This window comes from Pagrus major, chromosome 11 (assembly GCF_040436345.1).
Source record: "Pagrus major chromosome 11, Pma_NU_1.0".
Taxonomy (NCBI): domain Eukaryota; kingdom Metazoa; phylum Chordata; class Actinopteri; order Spariformes; family Sparidae; genus Pagrus; species Pagrus major.
Window position 1 is genome coordinate 12,334,731 of NC_133225.1, and position 17,573 is coordinate 12,352,303.

Consider the following 17,573-nt stretch of genomic DNA (forward strand, 5'->3'; position numbering starts at 1 on the left):
TGGAGGATGCCTCTTATAGTTTTTTTTGTTACTGTAAACATTCCACAGTTAAGAAAATACAACTTGCCAAATCAAAACCTGCATGCAAAAAGATGATAAAAAGCTGTCCCTGAGGGAAAAAATAGAGAGCCAAAGTCAAGCCCCTTCCAGTTTCCCTCATGGGACCTTATTCTGGAAAAAATATGTATGGCAGTGAATGGAGAGAGACAAATCATTTTTTGATCCCTTTTGAATTGTGCCATGAACTACACATATGATGTTTGTTAGTTTAAAAGATAATTTTCCAAGTCATGAAATAAGGTCCCATGGGGTCCACCGGAAGAGGCGTGACTTCGGCTCTCTATGTGGAGGTTACAACATCTCACACCCTGCACCCCAGGGAGAGCATGAACCGCTAATGATCTGCCACCCATGATCCCTGATGATCAAAACTGCAGATGCAAGAGAAGTCAGACCTCTGCTAAAGGGCTGCAGATCCAGACCACACCAGGTCTGGAGCTGACATTTAAAAGAGGGCCTACTGTTTAGTAGGGATTTAGAAGCACAGGGGTCTTTAATGCACCCGTAATAACACATTTATACTCTTTTTTTTTTTTTGTCTTTCAGTAATTGTTTATGGAACGACAGCAATTCCAAATCATCCTCCAGTTCAATTTATTTTATTTGATCATGTGAAACGAAATGTTTCGACTTTGAGCATGTCTCTTAATTCTATTTTCATGAAAAGACTTATTTATCTATAAAAGTTGTGTATGTTTTTTTTCCAAAAGCATCCAGCAGAAATGGATGTAGTCCTCAGACTCAAAGAAAGGGTCCAAGTTTAATAAAAACAGGGTGTTTTCTCTTTTTTTTTAAAAGTGGGAACTGATGAGGGCCTCTACCCCCGAAGCACTTGATCATAAAAGAATATAATTTAACAAACCCCCTCTTTTGAACAAGGTGTAAGAACTGAACTCTATGCATCTAATCTATAAAGATCTATGTAGATGAGTCATCTTTTTTGAAGCAGTCTTATAATGTTTACATTGTGGATTATTCTTCTTATTATATCAGCACAAGTGTTTGTCTGATATGTTGTAAATGCCGTCTCTATTGTAATGGGCCAAATATCACAGCTGTCGTAGAGCTGATTAGAGGCTGGAGTTTGTTTGTACAGCTTCTCAGTGCAGAGGAACATAATCTGGAACAGAGAGATCAATTGTCGTTGATTGGCACTGTAAATAGCTCGGATGTAACAAACACGTCGGACTATGTGAAGTGAAGTTTGCTGCTCTTTTGTAGACTTGAATTTTGCTCTGGGTGACTGGGCAGATGGGAATTATGTGGGTATTGGGTGCCCGATTTGGATATGTAGCTGTTATTGAAAGATATAGGGGGGCCGTGTACACACTGGAGATAAATAACATCGATCATTTAACGGGCTCGATTCAGAGCCAAATAAAAACGCAGCACAACAACTACCCATCTACACATGTTGTGTCACTCTCTGGTGTGTACAAGGTCTTTTACCCGAGGGGAAATCTGCACAGTCTTTTAATAACTTTAAATAACATGTACACAACTGTCACATAGCTGAAAATGCCACGAAAAAAATCTTTATTTATTGCTGTTGACAATGATACTCTAGTCAAAGGAATTCCTCCTCCTGCAGAGGTTCAGTTTGCGTGTTGGGGTATCGGACTGGCATGTTGAACAGAAGGTAAGGATGAGGATAAAATGTTAGAAGCACAACGAAAAGCACACAGACACAAAGCGGACAGACATGCATGATCTGTTCTGTCCAGACAGACACAGTCTGCACAGCGACGCCGGTCCTGTACTTCCAGAAACGGTGCATGATAGGAACAATAAAACAAAAAGAAAAAAATGTATTGTGCCAGCACGCATAATTATTTGATGTTTGATGCCAATTGTTGTGTCCTTTATTTTGATATTTTCATTCTTGTTTTCTATTTTTCAAATGTTTGTGAATATATAAATATGTATTACTGATGATGATGTGTAGTGGTACAAAGTACTCGCATGAGAATTTTTTTATACACGAGATGTTTCTAATTTTTTGGGTTGTTTTTTTATTCTGGTTGTTCTTATTGGGGGTCGAGGTGACTGGAACTGCAGTCTCATTGTGTTTCTGCTTCCAATAAAATATGAAAAAAGAAAAATAACGCTTCATTTCATTCCTTGTTGGTCAAACTGTACTGAGATAAAGCTGCACCGTTTGCAATTTGTGACTTTATCCAAATCTCTGCTACCTTTTTTTAAAGAAGTACTTCACATTCCTGCTCCCCATTTTTCTTCGTGTTATTTTGAATTCAGCAGTTAGTTAGCTGAGGTGTAAATTTTAGACATCACCTCTGACCTTTAATTGCATACAGACAAATCCACTGATAATTAACAGATTAATTTAACAAGTACGTGCTACCAGAAAAATCTCAGAAAGCAATTAAGCTCACAACATCTCCTGGAAGTTATTTAAATTTCACAAGAACTAAATTCAATAGTCTGGCAGTTAAATTTGCTAAAACATGAATATATTTGCTCTCAAGCGGCCCCACTGAAGAGGTCTGGCATCCTGTTTTTCAGACTCTACGTAGAAAGGAGATCTTGAGGGAGTCTGGGATGACTAACTGCTCGGCCTGGAGGACGGATGGAGGCGAGTAGGGAAATGTGACAGGAAACACTCGTCTCACATCCATTAGGAGCTGTGGAGGATGACCGTCTGAACGGCCTTTGAGAAGCCCCTAAGAGAGAAAAGACGGGATGCCGCTCACATGAGACACACTTTACTTTGCACTAACACAAACACATAAACCCTTGCAGGTGCAGACAGTACCTGGACAGTACGGATGAAATTCACTGTGACTCGTTCATCGAGGTCACTGTGGGGCGTGTAGAGGGTCAGAATCTTCACGATCTGTTAAACAAAACACATCAGCAGGCAGTTAAACACACTGTAAACGATTTTTGCTCTCTTTAAAAGGCAGATGGAAATCGATAGAGCCCCACCTGCTGGCTGGACAGGGCCGTGCAGGTCTGAACGAGGGCCTGTGCGTCCCCCTCAGTCTTTTTGCCCGCCTGCAGCAGCTGAACCGCCTGGATGAGAGGCTCCAGTGTGGCCACAGCGCCTCCTGCCTGCAGACCTCGGCTCCGCAGCCACTCCTCCAGCAGACTCACATTATAGCTGAGTGACAAGAGAAAGACAGGCTGATTAATGAGTGATCTAATATGTTTACAAGTACTATAATATGGTAACAAGTAAACAGCAATGCGATATACGCATTAGCTCTGCTAAAGAATATTACATTATATGTAGACATATATTGATGCTGTTGCAGGGACGTATTGATGGTATTATTATGGTAATTTTTGAGGCTGTAGTTTGAGTATAGCATCATACAGTCAGCATGTAGATGGAATATTTTCTCCTCCAAATGTAAAATGAGTAAAGCTGAAATAATGAGTTGATTGAATGATAAAAATAAAAAAAAATCAGCAACTACTTTTAAATGACATTAAATTGAAAATTAAGTTAAATAAAATTAAAAAGTACAGTTCACAAAAACTATTAAATTGAATCAAAAGTAATGAAATAAAAATAAACTGAATTAAAATAAACTAAGTGATATTAAGTCGAACAAATTTAATAAAAACATAAATTAAACTAAATGGATTAACTTAAAATAAATCAAATGCAGTTAATTAAAATGAAATAAATACATTTTAAAAAGTTGGGATGCTATGTTTTTTCTCACTTTGCAGGCATCAAAGTCATAACATTAAATGTCTTGTCTTTGTATTGTATTCAATTGAATAGACAGTACATGGCATTCTAACTTATTTTGGTTCAGGGTTGTAATTTAATTTAATCTGATTTCATTTAACTCAATAGTTTTAGTCCTTCATTAACCAAAAATGCCAAACATTAACTGACTCCAGCTTCTCGCTCGTGAGTGTTCACTAATTTTCTTTGTCATATGTCACAGAACACAGACAGAGACAGAGCTACCTTGGTACTAGAAATGTAAGCCTCTCATGGTGTATAGCTTCATATTGGCCAACACTATGATGTCATGGCACGCAAAGCACAAAAGTTGCATAGCAATAGATGAAATTGAAAATGTTCCATATTTATACATTTATCTATGTTTATCTCTACCGTATCTGCATGCCACGACTCCAGCAGCACATGTCTTTCCTCAGCAGCAGGCTGTTGAAAGCGAAGGCAGAGATGACGTAGGTGAGCTGGTGGAAGGCCTGCTCCATCTGTGTCGGGGGCAGAGCCTGACGGGACAGAGCCGTGTGAAGGGCTCCCAGCTCCCTCAGCACTGACGCCATGGTGGGAGCATCTCCTCCTACAGTCCTGGGGTCTGAGCCCGCTCTCTTTCTGGATGTTACCAACTTTACCGCAGAGCCAGACAGTCCTGGGATGATCTCGCTCTCCAACAGAGCAGGAACTGAGGGAGAGATGGAGCAGGAGGTGAGATAAGAGAAGCAGTGGAGGGCAGAGCATTAATTACGATTGGTATTGTGGTTGTACCTATGATGTTTACTAGACGTTTTGCAGTGATGGAGAGGAGCTGCTGATAGGCCTGGATACAGAGGTCACTCAGGGCACGGATCAAGTCACTCACATCAGTGGTCAGTGGAACCAGGTCATCCGAGTCGAGGGTCTGAAAAAGTGATCATTCAGCCATAGATTCATACAGCAAAAAAATGTTCCCAACCACTATTAATTATATTCACCAGAGACTAATATGGAAGCCCTGAGAGGCAAGTTTAAAAAACAAATCTGGAGATCTTTTTTAAGTCTGATCTAAATTGTTATTCTCTCCTGTTTATCTAACATTTCTGAATAAAATGCCTGAAAATAATTAGACCTTTGTCACATATTTTGTTTAGTCATAGTAGTAGTTTACATTATCCTAACAGTCATCCAAACCCATTGACATCTCTAATTTTATTTAAGGTGATGGTGTGTTTCATGTGGTCGCCTGTCACTATAACTTCCAGGTGATATGTCAGAGATTATGTGACTAAACACAACATGTATAAAACTTTCAAACATTACCTTGTCCCTGAATATTTCTACCTGACTCACATCAGATTGTTTAACAACAAAGACAACGACCCCCCCATGCTACTTCAGGATATCATCATAGTCTTTTGCTTTCATCAAGAAGCGGAGGGGAAAAAAACAGGCCACGATAATCTTTGTAAGTTCCTTATTTTCTTTCTCAGCTGTGAAACGGGAAAAAAAATTGGCAGGTGAAAAAGTTCTGGAAAAAAGTTTTTGAAGGTGCCTCTGATTCACCCTAATCTGCCTCTGATTGGCTTACCCTGATCCTTCACACCTCAACTTAACCAATCCAACCAACAAAAGGCAACCATATTTTTTTTTTCGACTGCCAAAACTTCTGTTTGCATGAGTGAAAAGGTTACCTAAAGCAACATTATGTAGAAATTGGCACAGTTTCTGAGTGCAACACAGCTGTCAAGAAGTTCTACATGTTCATCCTACCTGTTTTGGGGAGTGCTGGGTCAACAGGTCGTGCAACAGACAGGCGTTTTTCAGCCACAGAGCTGTCATATGTAGATCGTTACTGTGTTTCTGGAGGGACAGATTAGAAATATTGTCACTTTCAGATAGAACACTAAAAAAAGAAAACACATTTCTCAGTGCCGTTATGTGCTATGTTGAAATATGTGTGTGCAGTTTACTTTCTCATTATATGGGCCAGATTGGTGGGGCTGGACACACACATAGGACAAAACAATCACATTAAAAAGTGTTTCAAAGTCAGCTGTCGATGCTTCTGTGTAAGTGACAACCTGCCCGACATGAGGTGATCTGCCGGTATGTATGCGACCTCAACCATATGGTGCACCGAGCACATTCAGAAGTCAGGTTACCTTCAGAGCCGCCTTCATAGCCGTGACAGCAGCACTACAGAGCGAGCGAGCGTGAGTTTGGTCTCCGCTGCAGTCGGCCTGACGAACACACAGGAAGAGCACGCTGGCAGGCAGACCAGGAGGCAGAGACAGGGCGCTGTCAACCCGGATGTCTGCAGCACAGACAGAGACAGCAGCAATGGCAGGGAGAACATGACCAGGTCACATTTGTCAGCGATAGAAGAGTTTGTAAAGTTTGTTATTGTGAGTCACATCATGCTCAGAGGCTATAAAACTCTGGTCTCACAGTCCCGTAGATGGGTTCCTTAAGCATTAAAGAATCCTCTTACAACATTGTGTCCTTCCAGTGGACATGATAACTTTAAGGAGTCACTATGATGCAGTCCCACTGGTCCAGACAAACTAGTAGTATTTAAGTTTCTACTACGGCGCTGATTCAAATTACCTTCATGCATTTTCTATATACATAACGTTTAAACATTTCTGTACACAGAAAGTTGAATACCGGGATCGCATAGTGTTGGTGTTTATGTTCAATAACAGTAACAACTGAAAGTTAAATGGTCCCTTCTGGATTTTAACAAAGGCAGATAAAGATGAATAAGGCAGACAGGGATCAATCTCACCTGTGATGAGGTTTTTGATTAGCTTGTTCTCATCTCTCTTCCTACATTCAAATAAACCAGTGACTGTCGCTGACTTAGGTCGGGATGGACTTGGGGTCGTCTCTGGACTGAAAGCTGATGGGAGAACTGGAGAGAGAAAACATGACGGAACAGACAACTGAAGCAGCAGCAGAAAACTATAGAGATCCAAGGGAAGATATAAAATACATTCATTGTTTATCTTCGCATTCTTTACTTTATCTTACTTTAAAGAGACTTTACATGCTGTGCTCAAGTTCTTAAATTAACACATTTTCATTAAAGTTAACTTGTGATCTCATGGTGATATTTTTCTAATTATGTGTTTGATTATCATTATTTTTTTAGTACAATCAGTTAATGATTCAAATACAGATACAAATACTTTATTCTGAAAGCACACAGAAAACCAAAGTTGAATTTAAGCATTAAATTATGACATAAATGGTTCCGTAGTCAATCTGAAGAGATCTTACCTTGTGTCAGGAGTCGTCTGAGTGAGACTGTGTTTTTAAGCTCCTTCAGCTCTCTCCTCAGTCTAACACACTCCTGCTCTCTGGCCTCCAGTAGTTCCTGCAAGTCCTTTACACACAAACACACACTTACATTTTGGTTTACATTCCCCAGCTTGTAGCTAACGCTCTCAACCAAACTGACTTTGGGAGAAAACAGTAGAAATAGCTGAGGAGGTGAAAGATGAGGGGAAAGGAAGAAAGGACATTTTTGGGAAGAAGGGAGCATAATACTGTCAATACACAGTCTTTCAGCAGTAACTATTTAAGCACCAGAGGTGTCTGCCTTCATAAGTGGTACCTGTTGCTGTGCAGCAGAAGAAGAACCAGAGATGGCTTGACTAAGCTGCCTCCTCAGAGCCTCCATCTCCTCCTCATTCTGACTGTGCTGGCGACGCAGCTGGCTCTCCAGAAACCTGACACAGAGGGGAGAGATTCATCCACCGAATGTAAATCTTAACAAAACTAAACGGGAAGCAAGTTCATAAACTAATAGGAAATGAGCGAGTGAATAGACTGACTTGTTGGCTACTCGTACAGCATCGTAAGCATGGGCCAGGTCCTCTCCTTTCATCTTCACTGCCGGGTCTTTGGCCACCTCCATCTTCTCCATCAACTGGTCCTGTCGATGCAAACGTGACATTTTGTCTTCATGAGATGATATTGCAAGTTATAGAAACCCAATGTTTTTGCACAAAACTTTTGTGACATTTGTTTGTCCTTCTCCTACATCCTCTCACCATTGGTGTTTCAGAGCTCCATGTTGAGACTCTCCCCTCCCCTGGAGAAGTCACACTGACCCTGCGGACCTCCTCCGGGGAAGGGAAGGCAGATGGGAAGGGTGACAGGGAGAGAGGGGTGAGGGACTGGGGTGACATCAGAGTGGGCGAGGAAGGCTCGAAGCTCAGACTCCGGGTGGAGTCGGTCCTTCTGTGGCCCTTGGCGTGCTGTTGTGAGGAAAAACAGAGATGGAGTTTAAAAATGGTGTGTATGTGTGTGTGTATGTGTGTGTGTGTGTGTGTGTGTGTGTGTGTGTGCGTGCGTGCGTGCGTGCGTGCGTTCCAACCTCAGTGAGCAGACTCATCTCCCGCAGGTTGTCGTATCTCTGCTCCAGTCTGGTGAACTCTCTCAGGAGACCCTGATACTTTCTTCTCTCCTCATCCAGCTCTGCCTTCAGAGCTGCACTCGCCTGAGACACAGCCTTGTGCACACATTCTGCACGCACACCAAGAAAAATAAAATCAGGAAAAACACAGATGGATGAAAGACTTTAAGGGTTTACCTATGAAGGAATGCAGACTACATGATGCTACCTTCTTGTGCTTTTTCTCCTTCAAGCAAGCGAGCAGAGAGTTCTTCTTTCTCTTTGTAAAAACTGTCTTTTTCTCTCTGCAGGACTTGCAACTCCTTAAATATGAGAGAGAATAAGAATAAACGAGTAAAACTCATTAAAATTAGAATGATAAAAGCTTGTCAAAGAAAAGAACGTGTTAATTATGAGCCAACTGGTCTTCTTCACTCCTAATAATACCACCATCACCAGCACAGTTTGAAATGTGTCAAGTTATTCTCGGGTTTGTAGACCTACTTGTGTGAGTTGAAGGATCTCCTGCGCAGCCTTCTCCTGAGCTCTCCTCCTTTCCTCCACCTCCTTCTCGCTGATGACAGTGCAGGGCTGCGGCTTCTCATGTTTCTGGCTCTCTAGTTTCTGTATCACTGCCTTCAAAGCCTGCAGCTCGGTACTGTTGGCCTCTCGCTCTGCTTTCAGGGTCTCTCTCAAAGCTGCGCCCTCCCTGGCCTGGACACATACCAACACAACTTTATCAATCATCTTTTGACATAGACATTTTAGAGCTAGACATGGGTCACATCACTGGATCAAACTCCTTTCACCCACCCCCTGGTCTGCTTTCAGCTGCAGCTGCATCAGTTTGACTTCCATGCCCTTGTTGAGCTCTCTGTACCTCTCCACAGAGCGGGCCTCGGTCTTTAGTTTCAGCAGCTCTCTCCTGGCAGCCCTGCGGCGCGCACAGCACTGCATGAACACCACCGCCGCACGCACCCGCCTGTACGCCCGCCTCGCCAACCACCCACGCACTCTTGCCTGGAGCAGCACGGCAGCACGCTCTGCGACCAACTGAGGAAGGAGAAGAGGGTTTAAAAGTTTTCATTAATTCAGGTTATGTCTATATAATTTTAAAAAAAGTGGATACAAATAATCGAAATTGCAGCAGCTAATGAGGTGGTCAAGGCTGTAATTAAATGCTGACCAGTCTGTATCTGTGGCGCTCCAGTGTGCCCCTGGTGAAGGCCTGGATGGTGATGGTGGCCTGTCGGATCATGAGGAACAACTGTCTGACCACTACCATGCGGTAGGTCTTCTGGATCACCAAAGCAGCCTTGGAGTAGCGCAGGGTCAGAGCCAGCCTGCAGCCAAAATGACAAAGAGGACATTCAAGTGCAGAACATTTCATTTAAAGTTTTGGGATATCAGAAAAGAAAAAAAAAAATCAATAATATCTTTAAACCTATATAAATAAACACAGACAAATCACAGAATAATTTCTTCCTCTGTCCTCACCGTCTAGCCTGAGCTCCTCTGCAGTATCTCTGTATGGTGACAGTCGCCCAGCAGATCCTGGTGTACCTGGTCCGTGCCAGCCATCCTCTGACACGGCTCTGGATGATCGCGGCAGCAACACGCAGCCTTTCAGCTCTAAGCCTCTCCAGAAAAGCCACCTGACCAGCACGGAAGAATACTTTGGTCTTTCCAAAGCAGTACTGGTCCGGGTCTGGGATGAGCTCAGGCAGGGCCTGTCTGCAGGAGGCCTGGGCCTGATCCAGGCTCTGAGGGCCTCGGAGCAGAAGGCGGTACCTGCTGAAGAATTCTTCATACGTCCATCTGGAGACAAAGATTTTTATTTGGCAAACTTAGAGAAAACAGCTTGAAAGTTCTATGTCGAGATAGCTTTTATTTTTCTTTAATTCATTTTACAGCATTTGAATACGAATTCTCACGAATAGTTGACTGCAGGGAAAATTAAATAAAAATCTTATGTGACTTTCTTAAGATGAGCTTCGTGAGAGTTTGTTGAATGTCCATGAAGTTACTCAGTACCTGGATGGAAAACCTGCAGCACTGATGCGAATCGTCTCCAGCACCCCACAGGCTCTCAGCTGCTGGACTGTCCTCCTGGGATCAAACCTAACAAAGCATGGCTGTTAGGTCGCTCAATGCGCACACATTTAAATGTATGCAAACTAAAATTTTGTGAGGACGAGCCAAACAAAGACATACAAAAAGGGTTCTTTGAGGTCGTTGGGTTTGATACAGCGGACGTAGTGAGGAGTGGTGCTGTTGAGAGTGTCCATCAGCATCTGTAAGGACTGACGGAACTGAAACAAAGCACAATGAACACAAGTGTTAAAAGGGAAAATTCTCCACTCGATCCACGAAACACAGGGATGATATATCGTAACGGCTCACCTGGAAGCCCACAGTCAGTTTGTGTTCTCTGGTGGCTCTTTTTCCTGAACGAACACTTCCATTAGCCACAGAGGACACATTTCCCTGCTGCTGGAACAACTCAGCCACCAGCTCAGACTGACACACACACAAACACAAACACACACACACACTTTAGTCATCCACTGGTCACGTAGAAATTAAACAAACTCGAGAAATAAAACATAACATGTCTACCTGACTTGCTTTGAGAATGTTAATGAGCTCCTCGAAGACTGTGTCTCTGTTCTTGTCTAAAAATCCGTCACACTCATACTGCACCTGATGACAGAGAAAAAACTGTTCATACAAATATCCATACCTTGGTTACAAATGTATTATTATTGAGGCTTCTCCCTGGAGAACTACATCCAAATACTCTACAGTTTCCGTCAAGTTTTCCCAGAATCAGTGTGTTGACCTTAATCACTCACCGTGTCAGCAAAGTGCAGCACGATGAAGGCGCTGTTGGACATGCGAGGTTTGCGGAAGTGAGGGTGGGGCTTGCCGGTCAGGTGTTGGTCGTACAGCTTCCGCACCCAGCTCTCATCTGAACCTTTGGGCATCTGATGATCACAGAGAAAAGAGCTCAACACATTTTCATTACAAGTGATGAGATGCTTAAGAAAAAAAGGGACAGTTCACCCCTAAATCAAAAATTCATATTTTCATATTCATGGTTTTGGTGTGAGTTGCTTAGTTTTGGAGATGTCTCAAATATAATGGAACTAGACGGCAGTCGTCTTGTTAGAGAGGCTGGCTAACATTACAGCATGACAATAGGACAATATCAAAGTTTACATCCACTCTGTCACGAGCAAGAGCCTTTGCATGCTTCCTTCTGAGTCGTTGAGTTGAGTTTTTCAAGTGTATCTTTGTTTTTTAAGTTTTGAGTACCACAAGCCATCTTGAGTGCCACAGCACCATCTAGTTTCATTATAGTAGAGAGAAGGCAGAAATCTCTACGGCTGACATCTCCAAAATTTGGCAAATCACACCAAAACAATCAAGGTGGATAAATATGTATTTTTTATTTTAGGGTGAGGTGCCCCTTTAAACTTGGTGTACATACTGAGATTCAGTCAAATGCATTGTAAAAAAAAAAGATGATGAGAGAGGGAGAGGATGACTGACCCTGCACTCCTCATCTAAAAGATCAAACAGGCCCAGTTGTGCCTCTATGAGATTGATGCACTGCTGATTGTCACTGAACTCAATCCTGCTCCAGACCAGCTCCTCCCGGATGTACTCCTCCTGCTCCAAGTGGAATACATGCTGCAGACAAACACAAAATAAAAGTAAAATAAAACCTAAAGATGAGACTAAATGGAAACAATCGCATTAGGGTACAGAGGGTTCAAGGAAGCAGCTGAGCCGAGCGTGTTGTGGATTAAAAATGCTTGGAAAGATCAACACAGTGAAGCCTGCAGGGTACAGACAACAGATCATCACGCTGGGAGGACAGTCTGTGACTAAAACAGAGCAGCACTTCACTCTTTTGTAACTACGAGGAAGAAAAACCTTTATCCTTAAAATAAGAACATCATAATGTGATTTCGGAAACTTTTTACCCCTGATAAAGTACATATACAAGCATTAAAATGTGCATTAACTTGTAAATCAAAAACAAACAAGATGGATATTTACACTGTAAAGAAAAGAAGAAACATCTACTGATTCCCTGAGAAACACAGAGACATAGCGATGTCTGCTTGTCTCATGACTTACCCTGTTGAACTGTTGTTGCAGTTTTTCATTCGCATAATTTATACAGAACTGCTCAAAGCTGTTCCGGTCGAAGGTTTCAAACCTGCTCCGAGAGAGAAGACATGTCAGATTAACACATTTCAGACTACAGCATAATATCTCTAGTGGGACTAAATAGGCTTTGGATTTAGGAGGATGCAGTGTCACAAAGCTCATGGCTCACCCATAGATGTCTAGCACCCCTATAAATGATTTGGCCTTCCCCCTCTGGCTGCGCAGAGCAGAGTTGAGCCTCTGGACGGTCCATGTGAACAGCTGGCCGTAGATGTGTTTGGCCAGGGCGTCTCTGGCTCCTACAGCCTGCTGACCGGACATGGGTTTGATCAGCATCTCTCCTCCTACAGCTAGTCTGCGATGACACAACCAGTGGGCCATCTGAGGTCCCTCCACTCCTAACAGCTTGGAGAAGACAGCCAGGGAGCGGTCGTCTGCCTGAGGAAACAAAAGGACTGAGGTATAGTATATGCATGTGTGTGTTATAGAAGAAGTAAAGCACCACAGAGGAGAATAGAGATAAAACAGAAACACATCTCTTACATCAATGTAACCTTTGTCAGAACTTCTCCCACTGATTTGGATGTTGACATTTCCCAGGTGCAGAACCGCTGCCAGGATCCTGAAGAGCTCCATCTGCTGGTCAGGCTGCACACCTGCATTTTAATAAATATAATGAAAAGTTTTATCTTCATAACCAAGGATATGATTCAATTACGTGCGTGTGTGTGTGCGCGCGTAATTACTCTACCCAGAACAGTGAAAGCATTGCGAGTGCGCTCCAGGTCAGACAAATCATCAGTACCGGGAATCTGCATCTCTCCTCCCTGGCTGGTGTAGCGGAAATGTTCAGGTGCATCTAGAGGAAAACACAAGACACAGTGAGGGTGCATGCGTCATGGTTATTTTCATAGAGCTGTAACAATTAGTTGATTAATTGATTTGATTAGTAGATTAGAATTATTATGATAATTGGATCATTTACACACAAAAAAGTGCCAAATTCTCCCATTTCAGCTCCTAAAAAAGTGAATATATTCTGGTTTATTTTCTCCTCTGTGACAGTAAACGTAATATCTTTTAGGTCAGGGACAAAACAAGACATTTAAGGATGTCACCTTAGGATTTGAAAAAACATTTGTCACCATTTTTTTGACATTTTATGGGCCAAACAACTCATTGATTCATTGAGAAAATAATCGACAGACTAATCAATATCAAAAATAGTTGTAGTTGCAGCCCTACATCATGATATACATTGTGCTGTTGGACTCAGTAAGTGGTAAACATCAGAAAACCAGTCTTACCCAGTTTAAAGGATCTCATTTCTGGCAACTCTCTGGAGGCACACAGCTGGTAGAAGATATGGTAGTTCCTCTCTGCTGATGCCTGACAGACACATTTGCAGGAGTAACATATCACCTTGTTACAAACTAAAGATTCTTATGTGCAAACAAATGTTTTTATCATCATTCTGGCTAAGGAACATACCTGGAAGACGACCCTTGACTTCTCCAGGAGATACGTCCTCATGTTTGCCCCGATGATGTCCCCTTTTCTGCCGAAGCCGATCTCGATGTACTTCCCAAAACGACTACTGTTGTCATTTCGAGTGGTTTTAGCATTCCCGATAGACTGTAGACACAAGCACGTGTTGTTTGTATCTTTAAAAAGTCACAGAACTGACAGGAAAACTCTTATTCCTAAGTAACAAATCTGTTCAAGCATCCATCACCTCCATTATTGGGTTGGAGGCCAGGACCCTCTCCTCCACGCTGGTCTGCTGTGCTGCTCCTCCAACCACAGCAAAGTATCTCATGGTGAATTTGGCTGAGACTGTTTTTCCTGAGCCAGACTCTCCACTGATGATGATAGACTGGTTTTTCTCCTCCCTGTACACACAGATAGAGTGACTGTCAAATCTCATATAGTGAAGTTGAGACAAGACAGTTCTGTATAGAGAAATATTTACATTGACTTTTAGCATGACCTCTAGCCATTGACCTCTGACCTGGTCATGGTGCGGTAGGCTTCCTCGGCCACAGAGAAGATGTGAGGTTCCATGTCGGCCATGTCCTGACCGCTGTACGCATCAATCACCTCCTCTCCATATATGGGCAGCTGGTCGTAGGGATTGATGGCCACTAACACAATACCTGGAGGACAAGGAGAGACAGTGACAGTGTGGATATTGATCGGACTTAAAGGAACAGTTCACCCCAAAATCAAAAATAAATATTTTTCCTCTCACCTTTATCTATATAAATTGTTTTGGTGTAAGTTGCTGAGTTTTGGAGATGTCTGCCTTCTCTCAAGTACAACAAAACAGTTTCTTGTAGAAACTATTTTCTTTCTACTAAACTACATCTGCCAACTGTATCACCACACAGGGGAAAGCATCATTCACCCATGGACGATAGGCTAGCTAACTAAGGGAACTACCATTACAGCTCAGTTAAGGAGGACACCGTTAATGTTTACATCCTGGGCCTTCACAAGCACGAGCCTCTCGTCCATGAGTAGATGCATGTTTCCTTCTGGTGACAGTCTTGTTCGGCAGAGTGTCACCTAGTTCCATTATATTTGAGAGAAGGCTGACATCTCCAAAACTCACAGCAAAAAATGTAGATGCATAAGCAGCACTACAGGGAAGAAAAAAACATCCATTTTTGACTTTGGTTTGAACTGTCCCTTTAAGTTCTCATAAGAAAGATCATACAAATTAAATATTTTGCAATAACTGTATTTTCATCTGTGTAGAAAATGCATGTAATAGTATTTTCTTTTTGTTTGACTTTGGGAATAGTACATGCAGAAACTCAGCATTCACCACGCACATCTAAACCTAAATATAAATCTTTGAAAACGCACTTTTAGTAAAAAGTTAAACAAAGCACATGTCACTCATAGTTATAGTGGATATAAACACACAACCTATTCTATTTTATGGGGATTTAAGCCATCAATTTTCATAACAAAACTTAAAGTGCGTGTGTGGGTTTTCTACCCGTCGTTAAACAAATATGTCATTGAATCTTAAACCAATGAGAGAGTTGCCTCCCTAGCTCAACCTTTGACCTGCTGTCATATAATCAACATTACGAGCTGTGATCATGCAGACAGAAGCACACAGGAGCTGCCTGTAGCTGGCACGAATCTCAAAGACCTTCTGTCACTCATGTCGTCCCACTTCTAGCTGGACAATCATCCCCGTCTGTGTCTGCTCCTTCAGCGCTCACCACAGTATGTGTAGATGCTGCTGTAGTCCAGGAATCGAACCCGCAGGTTGTGCAAGACAGCAGGTTCGTGGAGGAAGCTGAGGGCTGTTAGATCATTCTCCCCCTCCAGGATGTCGGGGTTGCCCAGCGGTGGGAGGTCAGAGGGGGACCCCACTGGGTACTGGACCTCCTGCAAATGGAGAAGGAAGTTAGGAGTTCTTGTTGTGGAGATTAGCATAGTGCCTTTTAATAAGGACTACCTGCTTGTCTCACCTCTCCATTAGCGAGCTGCAGCAGTAGATGTTTCTTTCCAGGACTGTAGTCCTGGAGGAGAAGTGCTGACACCCAAACTGCATCTGGGTCAGGAATCCACACACTCGATCCCTAGCAAAGGAATAATGAAGGGGACATACTGCAGGTTGAGCACACTCCAGGACACATTTGGAGCCCATAAAAGAAGAGATTTTTATTGCATAATATTGCATTTTCTGTTCCAACACTGCTCAGGTAATTGTAACACTTCCTGGCTCCACCCAGACAAGACATTTGTCACCCATCAGCATAAAAAGGCTCCTAAAGAGTGTTAAAAATTAACACCGGTCATCCTGCTCTAAATTGCCTGCATGGATTAGCCATTATCTACTTCTAACATGTCTGATGTGTTTATTAATCTGCTCATAGAACAGATTAAGTTTTGTTCCATACTATTCCACTAACCCACCATTTTTATACTAAGTAGCAATTTACAGAAATAAAGATCAGATTTTTGAAGAACACACAACAATCAGGAAATGTAATCATTTTGGCATTATAACAGATTTTATGAAAGTTTGCATAACCGGGAAGTGGTGACAAGCACATACCAGATATGTTATACAAACATAATAATGGTCAACATTGATAACGATGAGAGCGTTATTATGTTTGTATACCATTCAGTTCCCATCACCTTGTACAATAGAAAAAAAAGAACAATTCAAATCAGTCTTACCTTGCTGTACAGCTCCAATGAAGCCATCTCGACTGCTTTAAAGCATCCAAAAAAACATATCTTTAAAAACTCTACAGGAACACTCTGTATCCTCCACTCTGCTGCACGAGAGCCACTTCGTATCCCGGTGACAGTATTCTGCACTTTGTCCAGGCTCACACAGAGACATGAGGACTGTCAAGTTAACTGTTAATCTGAGGGAGGATGCAGTGATTGGATGTTTGAATCATTACTGCAGGGTGTCCCCTTAGAAACCTACTTTTGTGGGGAGGGTCCAATGCCTCTAAAAACACCTTTAATTACTTTATGGGGGCAATATGAAGTTTTAGGGAAGATATTTTTAAATAGACACAAAAACATTTTTTATGCATAAACAAACTATCTATGACTGAACAAACTGACCTTAGAGGACAACACAATTTCATAATGTTTTACTTTGTTTTGTAGCAGTCTCATTGTGCGGCACTTGCTGTCTTTAGTATTTTGGGCTGGATTTCAAAATCCCTGTCATTGCAGTGGATTCAGATCACCTGTGCTCAGGTTGGATAGACTGGCTCCTAATTAATGAGTTAAAACAGGTTGGGGCATTCCCCTCCCAGCCAATCAGGGTGTGACGACGCCCTTGTTGTGAATGCTTAAGAGAGGTGGGGAACGGCACCCAGGAGAGACACATTCCATTCTGAATCTGTCCATGACACACTGCAGACCCAATCCCATAGACTGTCAACCAGACACTCTGGTCGGTTTAGGCCCCATTCTTTCTAGTTGAGGGAAATTGTGTGTGTGCTTCCAACACCCCAGCTGAGATAGTCACACTTCAACTAGGCTACCTGCATCTGGGCTGGGCCTATTTGTGCAAGTGTTCAAATAGCCTGACGCCCGCAGGTTTTCTTTTGTTTGTTTATTCTTTGGTTATCTTCACTGAACCGCTTGAAACCCAAGCCCCTCTATACACCTTTAGTTTGGCGGACCCTGCCACCTTTCTAGCTTCAGTGTTTTGGGGACCTTTTTTTCCTTCTGAAAACAGCTTCT

The 17,573-nt window shown here is 42.4% G+C and overlaps 1 protein-coding gene across 1 annotated transcript; it reads right to left on the reverse strand.

Annotated features, from left to right (window-relative positions):
* Positions 1 to 1,573: 1,573 nt before the first annotated feature.
* Positions 1,574 to 16,915, reverse strand: LOC141005379 (unconventional myosin-Va). Its single transcript, XM_073477221.1, has 35 exons — positions 16,542 to 16,915; positions 15,824 to 15,934; positions 15,572 to 15,740; positions 14,344 to 14,488; positions 14,068 to 14,224; positions 13,824 to 13,967; positions 13,640 to 13,721; positions 13,084 to 13,191; positions 12,876 to 12,988; positions 12,502 to 12,770; positions 12,300 to 12,381; positions 11,706 to 11,846; positions 11,006 to 11,137; positions 10,770 to 10,853; positions 10,554 to 10,670; positions 10,365 to 10,462; positions 10,185 to 10,271; positions 9,648 to 9,968; positions 9,337 to 9,493; positions 8,964 to 9,203; positions 8,655 to 8,864; positions 8,380 to 8,473; positions 8,133 to 8,281; positions 7,807 to 8,013; positions 7,588 to 7,688; positions 7,368 to 7,482; positions 7,031 to 7,136; positions 6,537 to 6,662; positions 5,911 to 6,062; positions 5,519 to 5,608; positions 4,538 to 4,670; positions 4,157 to 4,454; positions 3,007 to 3,181; positions 2,834 to 2,914; positions 1,574 to 2,741 (listed from the first exon to the last, which is right to left on the reverse strand). The coding sequence occupies exons 1-35, from the start codon at positions 16,566 to 16,568 to the stop codon at positions 2,580 to 2,582; spliced, it is 4,983 nt and encodes a 1,660-aa protein (XP_073333322.1). The 5' UTR covers positions 16,569 to 16,915; the 3' UTR covers positions 1,574 to 2,579.
* Positions 16,916 to 17,573: the final 658 nt, after the last annotated feature.

What these genes read in the sequence shown, in the direction of transcription:
- LOC141005379 (XM_073477221.1), bottom strand. Translation starts at nt 16,568, where the DNA reads ATGGCTTCATTGGAGCTGTACAGCAAG. An exon ending in TGCAGCTCGCTAATGGAGAG is followed by an intron (nt 15,741 to 15,823) that starts GTGAGACAAGCA and finishes CTCCATTTGCAG; the next exon opens with GAGGTCCAGTACCCAGTGGG. An exon ending in CCTCCAACCCAATAATGGAG is followed by an intron (nt 13,968 to 14,067) that starts GTGATGGATGCT and finishes TTGTGTCTACAG; the next exon opens with TCTATCGGGAATGCTAAAAC.